The sequence below is a fragment of the Talpa occidentalis genome, unplaced genomic scaffold (genome assembly GCF_014898055.3).
Source record: "Talpa occidentalis isolate TD23 unplaced genomic scaffold, MPIMG_talOcc4v2.1 talOcc4.11, whole genome shotgun sequence".
In the NCBI taxonomy this organism is placed as follows: Eukaryota; Metazoa; Chordata; class Mammalia; order Eulipotyphla; family Talpidae; genus Talpa; species Talpa occidentalis.
The window spans coordinates 94382569-94400607 of record NW_023601104.1 but is presented as its reverse complement, the minus strand read 5'-3'; the positions used below and the strand labels follow the sequence as shown (position 1 = coordinate 94400607).

At 64.3% G+C, this 18039-nt stretch overlaps 1 protein-coding gene across 1 annotated transcript; it reads right to left on the bottom strand.

Annotated features, from left to right (window-relative positions):
• Positions 1-882: 882 nt before the first annotated feature.
• On the bottom strand, positions 883-15492 carry DEGS2 (delta 4-desaturase, sphingolipid 2). The gene is made up of 3 exons (XM_037503912.1): positions 15387-15492; positions 4100-4842; positions 883-2324 (listed from the first exon to the last, which is right to left on the bottom strand). Exons 1-3 carry the CDS (start codon positions 15466-15468, stop codon positions 2178-2180), a joined length of 972 nt encoding a protein of 323 aa, XP_037359809.1. The 5' UTR covers positions 15469-15492; the 3' UTR covers positions 883-2177.
• Between the last annotated feature and the right edge of the window lie 2547 nt (positions 15493-18039).

Below are 18039 nucleotides of genomic sequence, written 5' to 3'. Positions count from 1 at the left end.
GCGCGCACGTGCTGGGGAGGCCCCTTTTCGGGGAAGGGGCTGTGACAGGGTGACGGAAACGTGGGAGCAAGACGGTTGGCGGCTGCGCTGGATTCAGACGCGGGAGGGTGGGAGGCACACCTACCACTCAGCTTTCTGGGGTGCCGGGGGGCCTCCGGACCTGCGAGACAGCCCTCCCCAGGGAGATGGCCCCGCGGCAGCCCAAGCCCGAACATCAGAGGGTCCGGGTGTGTTCTGACCGCAGGGCGGGAGGACGTGCCCGGTCAGCCGTGCACAGATGGGGGAACCCAGGGTGGCCCACAGTTGCCCCTGAAGCTCCGGGAGGAGCTCGGGGCCCACCCCCGCGGCAGCCGGGCCGCCGACTGCGTGTCCAGAGGCAGCCCCGGCACGTCTCAGGCCATGCACGTGCACCCAGACGTGTCCGGCTCTCGCCGCAGCTCCTGCTGCCCCAGGATGCGACCCCAGCCGGGGAGGCCTGAAGCCTTGTCCCCCCACAGCCACCAGGCACAGCGGTCGCCCAGCCCCAGCCGCCTGCGACGGCCACAGGAGGGTGACCGTTTTCTAGCCAGGCTCAGGACAGACATCATCCCACTGAGTACCCCCAACAACCCGAGGGCAGGAGGGCGGCCCTGCCCCACAGCTGGTGAGCGGCCGGAGCGCAGCCACCGGGGCAGCTTGCCAGGCCTGGAGCGGCTCTTGCGGGCTCCACAGTCTCCATCTGTGAGTGCGGCCCCTCCTCCGCCCTTTGCACTTGGACCCTGGTCTCGGCTGGGAGTGGGGAGCTGGCTTCCCTAGCCAAGCGCCACCAGCCCTGCCCCAGGCGCCCTCCAGCTCATGGGTGGGGCCTGTACAGGCCCCTGCAGATGGGCCACCGGCAGACACGGGGCTCCGGAGGCCAGCAGCTGAAAGCAGGGGCTCCCCTCGGCCTGGGCAGCTGGTGCTCAGAGGAGCAGCTGCCAGGCTCATGGTGCTTGGGTAGAGCAGAGCTTCCCTTGCACAACAAAGGCCCCTCCCCTGGCATCCCAGGAGTTCAGGCCACAGGAGAGCTGGGTGCCTGGCACCATGGGAAGCCACTCCCATCCCCAGCAGGAAGTCCCAGCTGAGCACCTGGGGTTAGGGGGGTGGGGTGGGCGGGGGTGCAAAGTACCTCTCCTGGGTCAGCTGAGAGGCCCTGCCATACCCAGCCCTGGGGCCTCATCCCTGGGAGACCAGGACTCCCCCTCCCCAATGCAGTGCCTCCCCAGGTTCCAGCGGTGCCCTCAGCCTCCACCGCAGCAGGGCAGGGCCGCCTCCCGGCTCACAGCGACCCTACGCCCCGGCCTGCACCCTCAAGCTGCGCCCATGCTCCTGCCTCTGCATACCTGTGTCCTATCCTGCGAGAATCACCTCAAGTGCCACGTCTGAGCTGGGGGACGGGGTGGACAGACCCCTCCCTGTGTCAAGCCGGGACCCTCGGATCAGGGGAGGCTCTGCAGGTGAGGGGTCAAGGTGGAGCTGGGAGGGCATGGACTCCGCCAAGGGGAGACTGCCTGCAGGGCTCGGCGGATGGAGAGCGGGGACGGGCTCCCAAGGCTGTTTATGGGGGGCTGTGGTGCCACATGTGCCTCGAGGACAGGCAGGGCCTCCTGCTGCCCACACCCGCAGCACTGGGCACCCACAGCAGGGCCCTCAGGAACGCTGCATAGACAGTGTGCAAGCAACTGCAGCCCCGAAGGGTGGGGAGCAGGTGGGATTTGGGGGCACAAAGGTCTCCGACACACCCTGCCGGAGCCAGTTGGACCTTGTCCTCAGAGGCCCAGACTGGTGCCAAGACCACCTCCTGGAGGACAATTCATGGGTGTGAAATACACGCTGAATTTAATTGAGGGCAAGACACCAGCGAAATGAGCCCAAAGGGCAGCACCCAGGCAGGGCCAGGCCTCACGGGTGGGGCCCAGAAAGGGTCTGGCCTATGGGCATCAGCAAGCTGGGAGCTGCTCTAGACCTTTGTGTCCACAGCCTCCAGGCCAGTCCCCAGGGCTCTGGGGACAAGAGCAGCAATACAGGCTACAGGAACTGAATGCAGCCAAACTGGTCCAGGCCCCAGGCCGTGGGGGCACAGGCATAGCCAGCTCCACGCAGGAAGTGTGGCCAGGGCGCTGCAGGGTTCATCCACATCCACATGCACCAGCGGGCGCTCACAGGCGGTCCTCGGCCAGCTTGCACACACGCTTCACCCTCGCATAGGGCCCCAGGGAGTCCTCAAACACGAAGTCCCAGAGCACCTTCACCCACGAGTGGTGCTGCGGCAGGTGGTCGTAGTACTCGGGCGCAATCTTCCGCACCTGCCGAGAGGGGGCCAGGTCACAAGCCACGCCCTGCACACACTCCTGCCACAGGTGTGCATGTGCTCACATGCCCACACACATGCACAGTTGCACCAACATGCGCATTCAGTATACAGGAGAGTGTGCATGCATGTGCACTGCAAACATGAGTGTCACGTAAATGCAAGCAGGTGTGAGCATGTGCATAGGTGGGTACGCATGCTCTTGTGTGAGAATGCACACATGCACTAGTAAGTGTGCACACAGGCATGCCTGAGCATGTGCGCACACACGCACACACCCAGTCACCCCCCCCAGGGAAGACCCATATCCCACGAGGCCAGGGGGGAGGCCAGTGTGGCCCGAAGGCAGAGGGCGGTTGGCCCACACGGAGCCCGAGGCCCCAGGGAGGAGGCCGCTGCAGGCTCTGACCCAGCGGAGGCAAGGACTCAAAAGCCACCCTGCCCACCCCACCCAGAAGCCCGGCCTGCAGCCTCTGCTCAGAAGCCTCTGGGAGCTGGCTCTCACTCGTCCTGCTAGAGCCCTGCCAAGCCAGGGCTGGGCCCATGGCCTTGCCCCACCCTCACCGCTCCCCCTCCCACCCTCAGCACCCTCATCTGCAGCCCCACGGCCCCTCCACCCGCAGTGCCCTCGGCACCTCCAGGAAGTGCTCCCAGCCTCAGCACCTGCCATGGCACCAACCCAGCCTCTCACCAATCCCCTCCACCCCCTCCCCCAAGAGGCACCAGTGCCCCAGGCCTGCTTATAACCGAGACAGGGACTTGGGGACTCAAGAGGCTGGCCGGGCACCAGCAGGGAGCCCATGACTGCTTGGGAGGAGCAGGGCTTGCGTCCAGCTTCTGTGAGATGGTGCCCGCACAGGGGGCGCAGAGGGCTGCACGGCCGGGGCAGACTCCAGGCCCTGCTGGCCCGGCCCAGTGCTCACACACAGCCTCAGCGGGCGCACGCGGGCGCACACGCAGGGCCTCCCACGCGCATCCTCGCCCGTGCCTCGGGCCACCTCAGCCCATCTCACCGGCCCGCGCCGCTGCTTGTGCTCGCCCTCTCCCTGGAGCCAAGATGGGGTGCAGGCCCAGGCCCAGCAGGGCGCTGGCCAGCAGGTAGCCCACGGGCTTGATCCCGCCATCCTGCCACCGTCCTCCCTCCAACTTTCCTCCCTTTCCTCCCCGCTTCCCCGCCTCACACCAGCTCCCTGTCCCCTCCTCCGTCCCTCCCCCAAGCCCTCACAAGCCTCCCTCTCGCCAGGCACCAGGCCGAGGGTCATGGGACAGCCAGCTCTGTGGCGAGAGGCACCAGTGACACTTCCCCCTCCACCTCCCTCCGGCTCCCCTCCTATCCCCCCCTTTCTCCCGCATAAACTCTCCGATTCTTCCAAGGCAGAGGGCCGGCCCGGGAGCTTCCACGCAGGCCGAGCCCCTGGGTCCCAAGGGAAAGGCCCGCCCTGCTGTCTGTGCCGTGAGGTGACCGTGGAGGGTCACAGGGCAGCGCAGCGGCAGGAGTAAGCAGGGCTGGGCGGGCGCCAGCCAAGGGAGGGGGCCTCACACCCCGTGCGCCTCCGCTGCAGAGGAGGAGTGGAAGCAGAGAGGGCAGTGGCCACCCAAGGGCACACAGCACATGCCTCTCAGCCCCCCTCCAACTCCCCCTCCTCCAGCCAGTGCGCATCTGGCCCAGGCGGCCTGCCTTTCCCGAGGGACCACCCCCGAGAACGTGGCCGGCCAGTGAGGTCAAGGAGCCCCTCCCTGGGCCAGGGCTGCCTGCGGCCGGCCACCTACCAGGGGCAGGTTGCAGCCCGGGATGCTGGGGAAGTCGTGGTGCTCCATGTGGTAGCCCACGTTGAAGGTGATCCAGTTGAGGGGCCCGTAGTAGGAGTAGGTCTCGTGGCCCTTGAGGAACATGTAGTGCTCGGCCACGAAATGGCCCGAGATGGGGTGCAGGCCCAGGCCCAGCAGGGAGCTGGCCAGCAGGTAGACCACGGGCTTGATCCCCCAGAGGGCGAAGATGGCGGCGTCGGCGGCCAGCTGCACCAGGGCGTTGAGCACCTCCATGCGGGTCAGGGCCTTGGGGTTCACGCAGAGCGGCCGCAGCGAGTAGAAGAAGGGCTGCAGGACCAGCCAGAGCAGCTTGCGCGCCGGCGTGCAGAAGAGCCAGCCCTCCAGGCGCGTGGGCACGTCCACGTCCAGCCCGTCGCCGCCCAGGTAGCGGTGGTGGTCCACGTGGTACTTCTTGAAGGAGGCGGCGTAGGGCACACCCACCGGCAGGTTGGCGAAGACGGCGAACCAGCGGTTGTGCGCCGCGCGGCCTGTGCCGAAGGCCGTGTTGTGGGAGATGTCGTGGATGGCCAGCGTCAGCGAGTGGTTCACGCAGCCCCCAAAGGCGTAGGCCCAGAAGAGCAGCCAGCGCCAGGTCAGGCCCCGCACCAGCCAGCAGGCAGCCAGCTGCGCCAGCACCAGCCCCAGCACTGTCCACTTGAGCCGCGGGTCGGGCCGCATCAGCGCCTTGATGGCCGGGTACTTGGCTGCAGGAGGGAGGGTGGGAGAGGCATGAGCGTGCCCCTCTGACCTCGGGTGGCAGGGCCCGCCCCTCCCTCTAAGCTCCCTCCCTCCCACTGTGCCTGCCACAGTCCACCCTCCCTTAAGCCCTGGGACCTGGAGATAAACTGGCCATCAAGGGACCCCCCCCCAAAACCTGCAGCAGCCTCTGGCCCCTAGAACCTATTGCTACCTTAATGAGCCTGACTGATGGGCAGGTGGGGGCAATTGAGAAAAAGCACTTTAAGTTTCCATCTGAAAGTAGCCGCTTGTGGGCCTCCCTGGTGGTGCAGGGCTTAAGTCTCAGAGCTATTGAGCTATCACCAGCCACTGCGGCCTGAGTTCAATCCACAGCCAGGGAGGTGACCCACATGGCGCAGCGGACCTCTCCTGTCTCCCGGCTGCGCCCTCAGCAGTGAATTTCAGTGGATTCACCTGTTCTGTTCCCCACTCTGTCTCTGGTAAATCTTCTCACCCCCCCACGCCTCTGGCCTGATCCCCAGCTCTTGTATGTGTAAATAAATAAATCTTAATTTATTTCTCCTTGAGAAAAGGCAGAGACAGGTGCAAACCCCTGACTGAGAGGCCTACGTCAAAGTGAACGGGCGCTCCTAAAATTCCTGCGAAAATATAGGTACCAAGTCCCAGGAGTCCCAGGCAGAGCGGGAGGCGGTGGACCCCACCCTGAACGCGGGGGATGTGCCCCTCTTCCTGCAGACCGAGCTGCCAGGAGTCTGCACACCAGTGCCCTGGGCTTTGCCAACAGGTTTTCACCTTCCCCTCTGGCTGCCAACTAAGCTTAAGCTTTTATCCTTGTATCGTGGACCCTCCCCCACCCCCCTTGGCTTGAGTTCTAAGCAAAAACTCCCACTTCCAGGAAGTCCGCCCTCTGCAGGCCCCAACCCTGGTAAACAGAGCAGCACGGGGGGGGGGGGGGGGGGGGGGGGGGGGGTTTGGGTGGCTGGTCCCCGCGGGTCGTGGAGGTCCCAGCAGCCAGAGCGGCCCGGCCATGGCGCACAGTGCCATGCCCTGTCGACTCCACTCAGTCGAGGGGCGAGTGGGGCTGAGCACCCCCAATTCCATCAGGAACCTCAGAGGGGCGGGGGTGTCAGACACAGGGGCCCGGGGGCTCTGGCTTTGTCTCAACTGCTTCAGTTCTTAAAACAGTCAAGGGCGAAGGAAATAGGATCAAATGTTGAATGCATTTATTTTGGGTGGGAGGTGTTTATTATCGTATCTTTTGTACTTTTAGTACTTTTTGTGCTGGATTTTGTTTTACAGAAAAGGAAAAAGCAATGGGACTGGGCCAAACGGGGGGGGGGAGCGGGGAGGGGGGTGCCCTGGGCTGCTGGGTGGCAGGGTCCGGCAGAGGGTAGCTGCGCCCAGAGGCAGGAGCCAGGCCCCCTGGCGTCATCTGTGCTCAGGGTGCAGATGCCCCAGCACTTCCCGGCCCCGGCTCCCAGTCAAGAGCAGAAAGAACCTCAAAGGCAGAGCCTGGCCAGGGTGCAGGTGGAGAAACTGAGGTCAGTGAGGGCTGGGATTTGGCCTTCAGTGTCCACCCCTTGTGCCCAGTGAGCAGCCGGTCACCCTTGGGCTCCACCTCCTAGGCCTGCCCGTGAAGAGGGTCTCCAGGCCAGCCGCAGAGGCCGGTTCCGACTGGAATGGGCCAGGAACAAGCCATCAGCACCCTGCACAGGCACCGCGGTCAGCCCGCCCTGCACCGGGCAGGCCGGAGCCCAGCCATGACTCAGCCTGAAGAATTTTCCGCCCAGCCATGCTCTGCCACAGAGGGGGTGCAGGGAAGGACGTGGTGGGCAAAGGGACCTGCCTGGGATGGAGGGGAGGTGCCCTGTGGGCTCGGGAACCCCAGCCTCACTCAACAGGGGCTACGGGCCACGGCGTCCCTGGGGACCAGAGAGAATGCAGGGCGGCTTCAGACCCCGGCTCCGGACAAGGGGTCACCCTCCCGAAAATAGAAAGTTTTCCTCTGACTCAACCACAAAAAGACAACTCAGTTTAAAAACCTGCAAGGATTTGAACAGACACTCCTCCCATCAGCCCGGAAGAGACCCCACATCAGCACGAGGGGCACATTCCAGACTGACTCGACAGGACGCGCGGCCGCTGTGGGAAACAATTCAGTGGTTCCTCAAGAAGTTCATGGTAGACTCACCAGCAGACCCAGGAGTGTGCCCCCTAAAAACACCCTCAAATGAATAAAAATAATTTCTTTAAATCCCAATTCTGGGCGAATGGGCTCAGCCCCCAGGCTCTGACTCTGAACCAGAAGGAGGTCACTAGGGGTGGACAGATAAGGCACAGGTGCCCACGGCTGGCTGGCCAGGGCAAGCACGCAGACCCGCCTCTGCCCGGAGGTAGCCATGCCCGAGGAGGGAGTCTCCAGGGGTGCGCACGAGCCCCCAGTCCAGCTCGGTGGTGGGGACACCAAGGGGCAGGCCAAGGGCTCCGGCATGACCTCGTGGGGCTGCCTGGGCCCTGCCTGCCTTGCTGAGGCACCCGGCTGCTAACTCCTGGCGGGAGGACAGGCTCGAGCCCGGGGCTGTGGGTGCAAAGCGTGGGGGCAGGGATGCAGCTCACAGGCTGGAGAGAAAGACTGTGGGGGCAGAATCACAGCCCCCCAAATATCCACGCCCTGATCCCATGACCTGCAAAGGGGTCAGATGATGGACAGAGACTGAGGCAGCACCTGGCGTCAGGCCCAGGTCAGATGACCACACTCGAAGGGCACCTTGATCATCCAGCAGCCCAGTGTGGCCCACAGAGGAAGAGCAGGTGGGAGGGGTGGGCACGGGGACCCCACCAGCCAGGCTGGTGTGAGGACGGGAGAGCAGGTGACCCTTGGAGGCTGGCAAAGGCCTCCAGAAGGAGCAGCCCTGCCCACCCCAGGCATCAGCCGGAGCTGTCTGGCAACACACATGTTTGAAGCTCCAGAAATAGCAGCTGAGGCTGGGCCAGGAGACCTTGGGGTGACCCCGCTAACCCCAGTGCTCCGTTCTCCTGCCCGTCCCTCTGAGGGCCAGCCCTGTCCCCCAGGACCCCAATTCTGCCAGCCCCGCCACGGTGGAGGCCGGCCCGGGATGGGGAGAAGGCCCAGGCTGGGGGCAGGGCTGCCTGTGGGCTCTGCATGAGGCCCCGACTCAGGGCAGGGAGTTGCCAGGGCCTGGCTTCATCCCCACTTGCTCCTGTCCCCAAAAGGGGTCAGAGTGGGTAGGGACACACCAGAGGGTAGGGGCTTCCAGCAGGCTGGGCCCGGGGGCTGGGCACCCAGGAGTGCTGTGAGCAGGTGAGGGAAGAACTGGCCTCCTGGCGGCCAGGGCGAGGCACCAGGGAAATCACATGCAAAGTCCGCAGCCTTTGCACACCTGGGGTGACACTGGGGCGCACCTGCTGTGCAGCACTGCTGACTGGGAGCAGCCCACCCTCCAGCTCCCAGGACAGGGGCCAGCCCACCCTCTGGGGCACACCTGGGAGCCCAGATGATCAGAGGCCTCCCAGGGTGAGCCCTCCCCCCACTTCCTCTTGGAAGGAGGCCAAGCCTGGGGTAGAGAGTGGGGCAGGCCACACCTGCGCCAGGTGAGTGAACTGGCATGTGCTGGGGCCTTGGGACCAGATCCCCAGTCCATGGCCCTTGGGATCAGGGCAGACAGAGCCCACTGGCTGAGAACTTGGATGGTGGGCCTCAAGTTTAGCACTCAACAAAAGTAATAAGTCCCACCTGCAGGGTCGGATGTAGGGGAGCAAGGAAAACACCCATGGGGTCCCTTTCCTGCCCCACCCCTGCCTGGCCCCCTTCAGGAACCCACTCCCTTCTTCCTCTTCCTGACAGTTTCCCAAATCCCAGCTGCCCCCGGCTCAGGAGAGGCCCCTACGGAGCCTGGGGTGCCTGGCCCTCAGCCCCTCCCCAGGCCGACCTAGTAGGATAGGGAACGTCCTCCCCAGCATCTGGGAAGTGGGGGTGAAGGCTCTGAGCTGGGGGTACAAGTCCTTGATCAACATGAGCTGACCTGGTTACTGAGCAGGTTTCTGATCTGAGAGTCAACTCCCTCTCGGCCTCTGGGCCAAGGGTGCTGGTCTTGGAGGCTGGTCTGCCCCCGCCCCGCCCCCTGCTTTGACCATGAGAACTGGCAGTCCGGGCTCTGACAGCCGCCAGGCCTGGCCCTGCTCGAAGCAACTAAAAATGAGGCAACTGATGCAGGCCACGCGTGGCGACCCTGGGGAAGGGGCCAGGGGCCTCAGATCCGCCCTCTGGACCACCGTGCGGGGAGGAGGAGCTCCAAGGAGGCTGGCAGCGGCCAGGGAGGCCAGGCCCCGGAGCGGAGGCAGAGCAGGAGATATGAGGGGCGGGTCCCAGGACCACGGCCAGAAGGGTGCCCCACAAGACCCGTGAGGCTGAGACCCGCGGACCCCAGGTGCAGGGTAAGGAAAAATGTCAGGCTTTTCTGCCCTCCCGCCATCAGGATAGATGATGGATCCTTGTCCTGAATGCATATCTGATGGCGGGCACCTGGAGCAGGGTGTGGGCATAGGTAGATGGGATTCACCTGGGCTGAGACTGTGCTTTTTAAGGGCGGCGTCACGGGGACGCCAGCAGCAGCAGAAGCCGAAAGAGAAGCCGAGAGAGAAGCAGAGAAGCAGAAGCAGAAGCAGAGAACGCCAGAGAGCCCAGATAGAGTGAGGATTTGCTGGGGGCTGGGAGGACTGCACCCCTGCCTGCCATATGCCTGGTGAACCCCAATAAAAGACCTGCAAAAACCCACTAAGGACTCTGATTCCTCCTTTACCCGGTCTGCTGGATCAGAAAACCTGCACTGTGTCCTGTCCTGCCCTTACACCAGGGCAACAGGGCACCCAGGGCCTTCAGAGGAGACCCCTTGAAGCCCCACCTCAGGAGCGGGGCCACTCTGAATGCCCTTAACAGTGTGGCGAGCGGGGCCAGGCTGACTCGCCGCTCTGCTGTGGGGTAAGTGAAAAAAAGTATCAGGCTTTTCTGCCCTCGCGCCATCAGGATGGATGATGGGTCTTTGTGGTCCTGAATGCATGCCTGATGGCGGGCACCTGGAGTGGGGTGTGGGCGTGCGTAAGTGGGAACACCAGAGCTGAGAGACTGGGCTTATAAGGGCGGCATCACGGAGCGCATAGAGAACCACGAGAGCAGAGAAGGCCGGAGGGCCCAGACAGAGTGAAGACTTGCTGGGGGCTGGGAGGCCTGCCAGTCTCCCGGGCCCCCAGCACCCCAGCCTGCCGTGTACCTGGTAAATCCCAATAAAAGCCTGCAAAAGCCACCAAGGGCTCCAGGACTCTCCCTCCTCCGCCCATCTGCTCGAATCATAGAAAACCTGCTCTGGCCCTTCCTGCCACTACACCTGCCAACTGCCTGGCCGAGGAAATTCAATCCTGGCTCGAGGGAAACAGCAAATACCTAAGCTGCCCCATCTAGCCTCCGGGGCCTGGGCGCTGTGAGGGCCGCTGCCACTCTCCTAGAGAGGCCAAAGGCCATGGCAGACAGGCTGGCAGATGGCTGGGGCCTTGTCGTGGCCTTTCATCACCCAGTACCCCCGCCCCAGACGGCCCGCCTCCCAGGTCAGCTTGCCCGGGGCCCGGCTTCCGGCTGGCCCTCGGGCCTGTCCGCTGAGAGCTGCTCTGGGTGGAGGCCTAGGTGCTCCCTGCCTTGCCCCGGTGTGGAGTAACTTTGTCTGGACAAGCATCTAACACACAAAGCCTCTAATCCCTCCTTCCTAAGCCTCTTCCTCCCGGGGTTCCCAAGGGCCCCCGCCTCCTGCAGCCGCACTCCCCCCTCCCACCTGCTACTCGCTAAACCTGCTTGTTTCTCACAGGCAAATATTTGCTCAAGGTCCCAGGATCAGAGACCAGAGAGGTTCCCAGGCCAGCGCGCGGGGGAGGGGGGTGCGTGGAGACAGCCCATGGGGCCAAGACGAGGTGAGGCATGTCCAGGCAGAGGGTGCCAGGAGAGGGCCGTCGCGGTCCCGAGACACTGGGCTGGAAATGCTCTCAAACTGGATTATGCAACTTTACTAAAGATCCCTGGGCTGGGCCTTTAAAATGAGAGTTTTATGGCATGTAACTCACACCTCCAGGATGCGGTGTGAATTACAGAAGGTGGGGTGAAGGCCGGCCGCGGCAGACCCAGCGCGTGCGGCAAGGGGCATGTGAGCTGGCTCTTGGCGTGCGCGCGTGTGAGCAGCGGCAGAGCTGGTCCCGGCGGGTCTGCAGACCATGCTGTGTCGCAGCTTGTGGGGCAGAGGGAGACAGCGCTCCAGTGCCAAGGCCAAGGACAGGCTGGAGAGACCGCCTGGGGCGTGGGCCAAGCAGGGAGCACGTGGAGCACCCCACAAAGCCTGTTCTGCTCCCCTCTCCATGGTGAACCCTCCCCCACCCTCCACCCCCTCACCTCTGGCTTATACCCCAGTTCTTGTATGCATAAGGAAATAAATCTTTAAAAAACAAAAAAAGAAAACCCGACCAATCGAGAGAAAGACGACCCCTTGGGGATAGGCGCCAGGGCATGCACAGAAAACTCCCCAAAGAAGGTAGCGTGGCTACACGCAGGTGCTCCCCAGCCTCACTGATGCACTGAGAAATGCCAATTAAAATGGGTGTCTCCAAACTGCACTTGGCGAGGTTGGCACTGCGGGCATGGGGTTGGAGCTGGCAGGTCCTCAGCTCGGCCACCCCGTTCTTGGCAGGCCCCAGGAGCCAGCAAGAGCATGTGGGAGAACCGCTGCCCTGTGGGTCCAACCCCTCAGGCAGCTGCATGCACCAGGCCCGAGGACATGGTAACGGGGCAGCCCAGGGTGGAATCAGGGAGTCGGATTATTAAACTACTCACCCCAAAGAATCAATACAGATTTATAGATGGAGGCAAAAGTCACAAGGTGAAAGTGCAGGTCACCTGGCAGGAGGATAAGGAGGGACAGCTGATGGCGGCAGGCAGGTGCAGCGGCATGATGGGGGGGGCAGCTCTGAGAGCAGAGTGAGAAGAAAGTGCAGGGGTGGAGCGTGCAGGTGCCCGCCAGGCCAGGCAGAGACAGGGGAGCCAGCAGAGGGCCTTGAGGACAGGGCAGAGAGGGCACTAGCAGGCCAAATGGAATCCAGGGGGGTCCTCTGAGAGACAGCCCATGGGCTGTGCTGCTGTGGGCCCTGCCTCCCTCACCCCTCCCCTCCAAGGAGGGGCACAGCTCACCTCCCTTCCTCACACTGTTGCCCTGGGCTCTGCTCACATCCCAGTGGAGCTGGGGGCTTGCCCCAGGCCTCGGGGCTCTGGCCTGAGGCCTTGGGCTCAACTGGAGCTGCTGCCACAGCCTCTGGGTTCTGGGAGTTGTGGGGACACAGGCCTGCAAGCCCCGCTGTGGGCACCTGCTGTGGGAGCGCAAGGTCTCCTTGGGCACAGCAGTGGGTAGGGGGAGCAGAAAATGACCCTGTGACCTGCCCTGCACCCCACCCAAGCAGCGCCTCTGGGGCGGGGCGAGGCGTGTGGCAGGTTCCCGAGCCCCAGCCAGCGAGCGCTGGATCACACCCTCCCGGAGTCCCCGCCAGGGCCCTTCCTGAGCAAACAGGCCAGCCAGCGCCAAGTCTTACTTCCGTGTGTTCCCCTTTTGTTCTCATTTGGTTATTTGAATTTTTCTTACCATGTGTGTTCCCCGATTTCGTAAGCAAAAAAAAATCACAAAACTTTGTTTTTGAACAGATAAAGCCTGCCCCTTACTCCGCCGGCCCAGCCTGGCCTGCAATCTGAACACCAAGGGGACAAGGCCTGCTCTGTGCCTGCCTCCCGCGCAGGGGCCTCAGCTCTCAGGGACTGCTGAGGGGTTGGGGAGCCCCCCACCAGGGGAGCCTGCCACACCCAGCAGGACTGAGCGGACTTTGGCCCGCCCTACGAGCCCGAGCCCGGCAGCCACAACCGGTCCTGGAAGGACCTCTGGCTGTAGCTCCGAGATTAGGATCTTTATTAAGCATCCATTAACCCCAAAGCTTGGCTGGGGCTGCACGGCTGTGGGCCCACCTGGCCTCGGCAGCCGACGGGGCGGCCCTGACCACTCACCCCCCACTCTGAGCCTCACTCTACCGCCCCTTCTGCCAAGACAGGACTTCTGAGCTGGGGCTGGCGTGGGTGTCAGGAGAGAGGGATGAGAAGGCCCCCTGTCCTGCAGAGAGCTGGGGCCTGCGTGCGTCACAGCTGGCACAGGCAGCGTCCGGGTGAGCACGTAACACCACCTCATTTAATCCGCACAACAAATGCGTAAGGAGAATACTATTATTAACCTCCCCAAACGCAACCAAGCCTCAACTTCCTCATCCGTCCACTGCCCTGCCCAGAGGCCCAGGGCTAATGAGTAAGCGCTGGAGAGCTAAGGAGCAGCTCCGCAGCGCAAACTCAGCCACCCGCACCCAGAGACCAGAGCCCCCGGCTGGAGCCACGGAGGGGGCTGGGGAGCTGGAGACCACCTCATGCAGGGACCAGGGGGCCGTCCTGTGGGAGGCCGGACAGAGCAGAGCGAGCGGGCGGCGCAGGGAGACAACACCCAGCTGGCAAGAGCCCAGTGGGCAGAGCATGACACATTCCAGGTGCATCAGCACGACCTGGGTGTGCGGGAGGCGGCGCGCGCCGGGTGGGCCTGGAGGTGGCCCCATTCCCCAGAGCAAGTGACCTCGCTCTCTCCAGGCTTCTCCGCCTCGGGCCACCCTGCTCCACAAGCTCCCTGTCCTGAGCCGGGTGCCACCTGCCCCACGCCAGCTCGCAGCGCCATCCCCTCCCACCCTGAGAGGCAGGCCTGTGCCCACTGTGCAGGCTGGGAACGGGCTGGGCAGGGCTGCAGCGCAGTCTCCACCCTTCCCCACAGCTCTGGGTGGCCCCTCAAGCTGCTGCCCCAGAATGTCTCCCTGATTCTCCACCTGCAACCAGGTGGCCCATGGGCCTGTGAGGGGCGCTGGAGGACAGGGGAGGGAGCGGGAGAAGGTAGCCCTGCCCGGACTGCTATGGGGAGCAGCCAAGACACCTCCCTGGGGGGGGGGAGGGAGGGAACCACAGGATCACTAAGGTGCGACCCCCCCAGAAGTTGAGGGGCATGGGAGAGGCTCTGCCATTGGGGAAACCACAGACCTCGCAGGGTTATGCACACCTCATAGGAGAAAGCCAGGACAGCACAAGCCCACCCAAGGTCTCCACCCCCAGCCCCCGCCACAGCGGTCCAGCCTCACATGCCCAGGGCAGGAAGGTGAAAAGTCCGCTGCTGCATGTGGCGCCCCAGGACGAGGTTAAAGAGCACAGGACCATCAGCCTGGGGGTGTCGTGGGCTCTGCCCCGAGGCTTGGGGCAGGGGGCGGGCGTGCGCACCGTGCAGGAGCGGGGGCAGGCCCACACCCCTAGTGAAGCCAGCACCCAGACAATGTAGGGGCCCCACAGTCTCCGGGGTCAGCAAGATGCCAGAGGGAAGAATCCGAAGCACTCCAGTGCACTTAAGGAAAAACAGCAGAAGACACATATGCGTAAAGGGGAAATATTTGCTACACAAAAGACAAACGTCGCCTAAGTAAAGGCTGGAAGTACCAACAAGCAAAAACTACCCAAGAGAAGAAAATTTAAACACCTGTTCAACAATGAAACCAACCATCAGACAAATGCCATTTAAACCGTCAAAGAAAAGGTGTCACTTGTCGCTCTCATTGGTGACGGTTGCCAGCCCCAGTGCACCTGAGGGTACGGCGACACCACTGTCACCTGTAGGGGGACAGCTCTGCTGGGGGCGCAGGAGCTGGTGGGGAGTGCCCCCCCCAACCCGCAACCACTACAAGCTGTTCTCTGGCTTTCGCCCTGATGGACTTGTGGCTCTTCGGAGACGCCCCTGCGGAGCTGGCGATGTGGATCATGAAAGAGGAGGCAGAGTGGGGGGCCATGTCGGTAAAAAAGGCTGCCGCGACCCTAAATGACAGAGGCAGGCCCCTGCGTGTCGAGCTCTGAAGATGGGGCAGAATGGACGGGTTTGGGGTACAAGGTTTGAGCTGGGGCTCCTGTGCATTCTTCGCGGGCTCCTGAGTACTCCGGGGGACTGGGGGCTTCTGGGGGGCCCGCGGGACCCGGAGGTCCGCACGCAGGTGCCCCGCGGGCGGAGGACAGACCACCGCGAAGCTGCCTCACCGGCGCGCACCCCGCGCGGCGCCCCGAGGCGCCCCGAGGGACGCGGAGCACCTGCCCTGCGAGTAGGCGGTGTCCCTCGGCCGGGAGGCAGCGGCCGGGACGCGCTCCCTGGCGCGCGCCGATCCCCACTGGGGTCCGGATCCCAGACGAGGCTGACACACCAGGGGATCCAAGCCGGGGCGGGGAGGCCCTGGGGACCCCGGGCGGGGGTGCTGGGGGCGGAGGGGCGGAGGAGCGGGGGTCGGGAAGAGCCCGCAGAGCCTCCGGGCGCGCAGCAACAGCCCCTGCGCGCGCGCGCGGGCGGCTCCGACCGCCCTCGGGGTGGCCCTCGCCGCGGGGCCGGGGCCGGGGCCTCACCGAGCATCTCCTTGCGCCGCTGCGTGTGCGGCTGGTCGGTGTAGACCCACTCGAAGTCGCTGCGGCCCGCGCTGTTGCCCATGGCGGGGCCGGGGGCGCGTCTCGGAGCGCGCGGCGCACGACTCGGCTCGGCTGCACCTGCCGCCCGGCCGGCGCGCGAGGCTCAAGTGGGGGACCCCGGGGCGTGGCCTCCGGCGGGGGCGGGGCCAGGTGTGGGGGCGGCCGCGGGGACCGCCCGCATCCGGGCGGGGCGCGGTGGCTCCGGCACGTCCCGGGCTACCTCGGGTAGAATCGCGGCCGTCGGCGAGCGACCCGCGCGGGTCCCGGGCCCCGAATGCTGCCGCCCGCGGGGCGTCGTGGGCTTCAGCGCGCCCCACCCCAGCCTCCGCCGCCAGCCGCCCCCGGGGGTGCGCCCGCGGCCCTGCCCCACGGACGGCGTGACGGGCGCGCCCGCGGGAGGGCGAGGGCGGGAGCCGAAAGGAGGCCACGGCGCCGGCTACGGGCGGCAGGACAGGCCCGGCACGGCCGGCCGCGCTCCCCTGCCCGCCCCTTCCTGCGCGGCGCGCGGGGCCGGCGGCGGCTCCAGCACCCCGCGGGCGGCCAGCCCCGCCCCGGCCCCGGGAGCGCCCTGGGCCGCGCGGCTCCGGGACCCGGGCGGGGAGCGCGACGCCCGCCGGGGCGGCCCGGCCCGGACGGGCTCCCGCGGGGCGGGGGGCGGGTCGCCGGGCTGCGCGGGGGGCGGGCTTGGGGGCTCCGGGGCCAGCGAGCGGCCACTGCGGAGGCGCAGAACTTGGGAAGGGCCTGGAAAGTAGCTGGAACGCAGCGTCCGTGTGGGGGGCCTGGAGGCTCAGGGCGCCTTATTTTCACCTCTGGGGTCCTCTGTTCCCCCTTTTCTTTGGCGCGTGGGGCGCGCCGGGGGCTCCGGGCCCGCGTGCTGGGAAGGCGGGGCGGGCTGGCCCGCGATGATGTGAGCGCCACCCCCATCCTGGACGTCCCCGGCAGGGGCTGTGGACAGCGGCGGCCCTTCCACAGCCCAGGGGCAGGGCAGGCCGGCAGGAGCCGGGAGGAAGGCCGTGGAGCCGTGGAGCCGGGCCTCTGCCTGAGCGGGGTGTGGGCAGTGGGTGGACGCAGAGGCTGGACCCCCCCAGCTGAGCAGAGGCCCCCCCGCCTCGCTGCCGCTGCACGTGTGGCTTGCTCACCCCCAGAAACGGTGACCCTGCGCTCGTCCCAGCCAGAGGGACCCTCAGAAGCGGCCCCGCCAGTCACCACTTTACAGAGAAACAAGACAGTCTTGGGGAAAACAGCAAAGCTCTGTGGGCCCTGACCCTGGACTTGAGCGCCCTAAGTCAGAGCACCGGCCCCCACCTTGCCCTCAGTGAGGTCAGGGTGGGTCCCAGCTGCTCTCAGGGACACCCCCACGACTGTCAGTGCCCCCCACCCAGGACACCCAGAAAACTTCCCTCACATGTGTACCCCAGGCCCACCCCACCCCGTGGCAGCCATCCAGGCCTTCATTGCACAGACGAGAGTGGGGCCAGAGAGGGCACAGGGAAAAGACAGGCCCAGGGGACCCACGTGGGAGTGGATTCAAAGTCCAGGCGCCCTGGTCCAGCAGCCTCCCTGCGGTTGGCTGGTGGGCAGGAATCGCTCACAATGAACTTGCTTGGAGTTCATCTCCCACCACATCCAGCCACAGCGATGAGAAAGCAGGTGCTGCGTGTGATGTGGAGTCCTGCGGCAGGAAAGGGCGCCACGTGAATCCACAGGGATTCAAATCACGTCTGACTTCGGTTAATAATGAATATTGGTCCATTTATCCTAAGAGGTGCACTATATGTTCAGATATTAGAGGAAATCAAGTGTTTAGCCATGAGAAAGGACTTCAGCAAATACCCCGAGGGCTCTGAGGTTAAGGCGGAGGGGGAGGGAAAGGAACAGGGGAACATCTGGGAGGGGGGAATAAAAATAACAACTAAATAAAGGAGGGGGCTCCCTGGTTAAAGTCTCAGGGATTAAAGTCTCAGCACTATCAAGCTATCACCAGCCACTGAGGCCTGGGTTCCATCCCCAGCCAGGGAGCTGACCCACAGGGCGCAGCGGACCTTTCCTGTCTCCCTGCTGCTCCCCTCAGCAGTGGATTTCAGTGGGTCTGTTAGGGGGAAAGGATGTCCTGAGCTAATCCCATACAGGCTTTGTGGACCCCACCCCACTCCAGACTAAAGCCATCAGGACATTGGGAAAGACAAATCCCATCACCACCAAAGGGTGGGTGGCTGGGACCTGAGGGTGGAGTTGGGCAGTCAGGTTGGATATAAAAACCAAACACGTGGGCCTTGGTGGGGTTCGCTGTCGCTCACCTCCTGGCTACACAGTTCCTGGCTCGCGGCCAGCTTTTAGAGCGCCATTTTGGGATTTCTGATTGGCGGATTGGGTAGGACTCATTTAAAACTTTGTTTTTCACTTTTTTTTTGAGCTGTACATTTTTTTGTTTTTCCTTTTCTTGTAAATAAACCTTTATTAACCTTTTGTGTGTGCCTGCAGTAGAGCATTGATAAGTCCTTTTAAGTGTGTGGGTGAGGACCCACAGTCAGGCACCCCGTTTTTTATCGGGGTTGCTCTACAACAGGTCCACCTGTTCTGCTCCCCACTCTGT

Bases quoted from the DNA above. Each gene is read 5' to 3' on its own strand.
- DEGS2 (XM_037503912.1), bottom strand. From the start codon at position 15,468: ATGGGCAACAGCGCGGGCCGCAGCGACTTCGAGTGGGTCTACACCGAC. The intron at 4,843-15,386 runs GTGAGGCCCCGG...TCCCTCCTGCAG, and splicing joins GCGGCGCAAGGAGATGCTCG to CCAAGTACCCGGCCATCAAG. The intron at 2,325-4,099 runs GTAGGTGGCCGG...CCCTCTCGGCAG, and splicing joins CGGGCTGCAACCTGCCCCTG to GTGCGGAAGATTGCGCCCGA.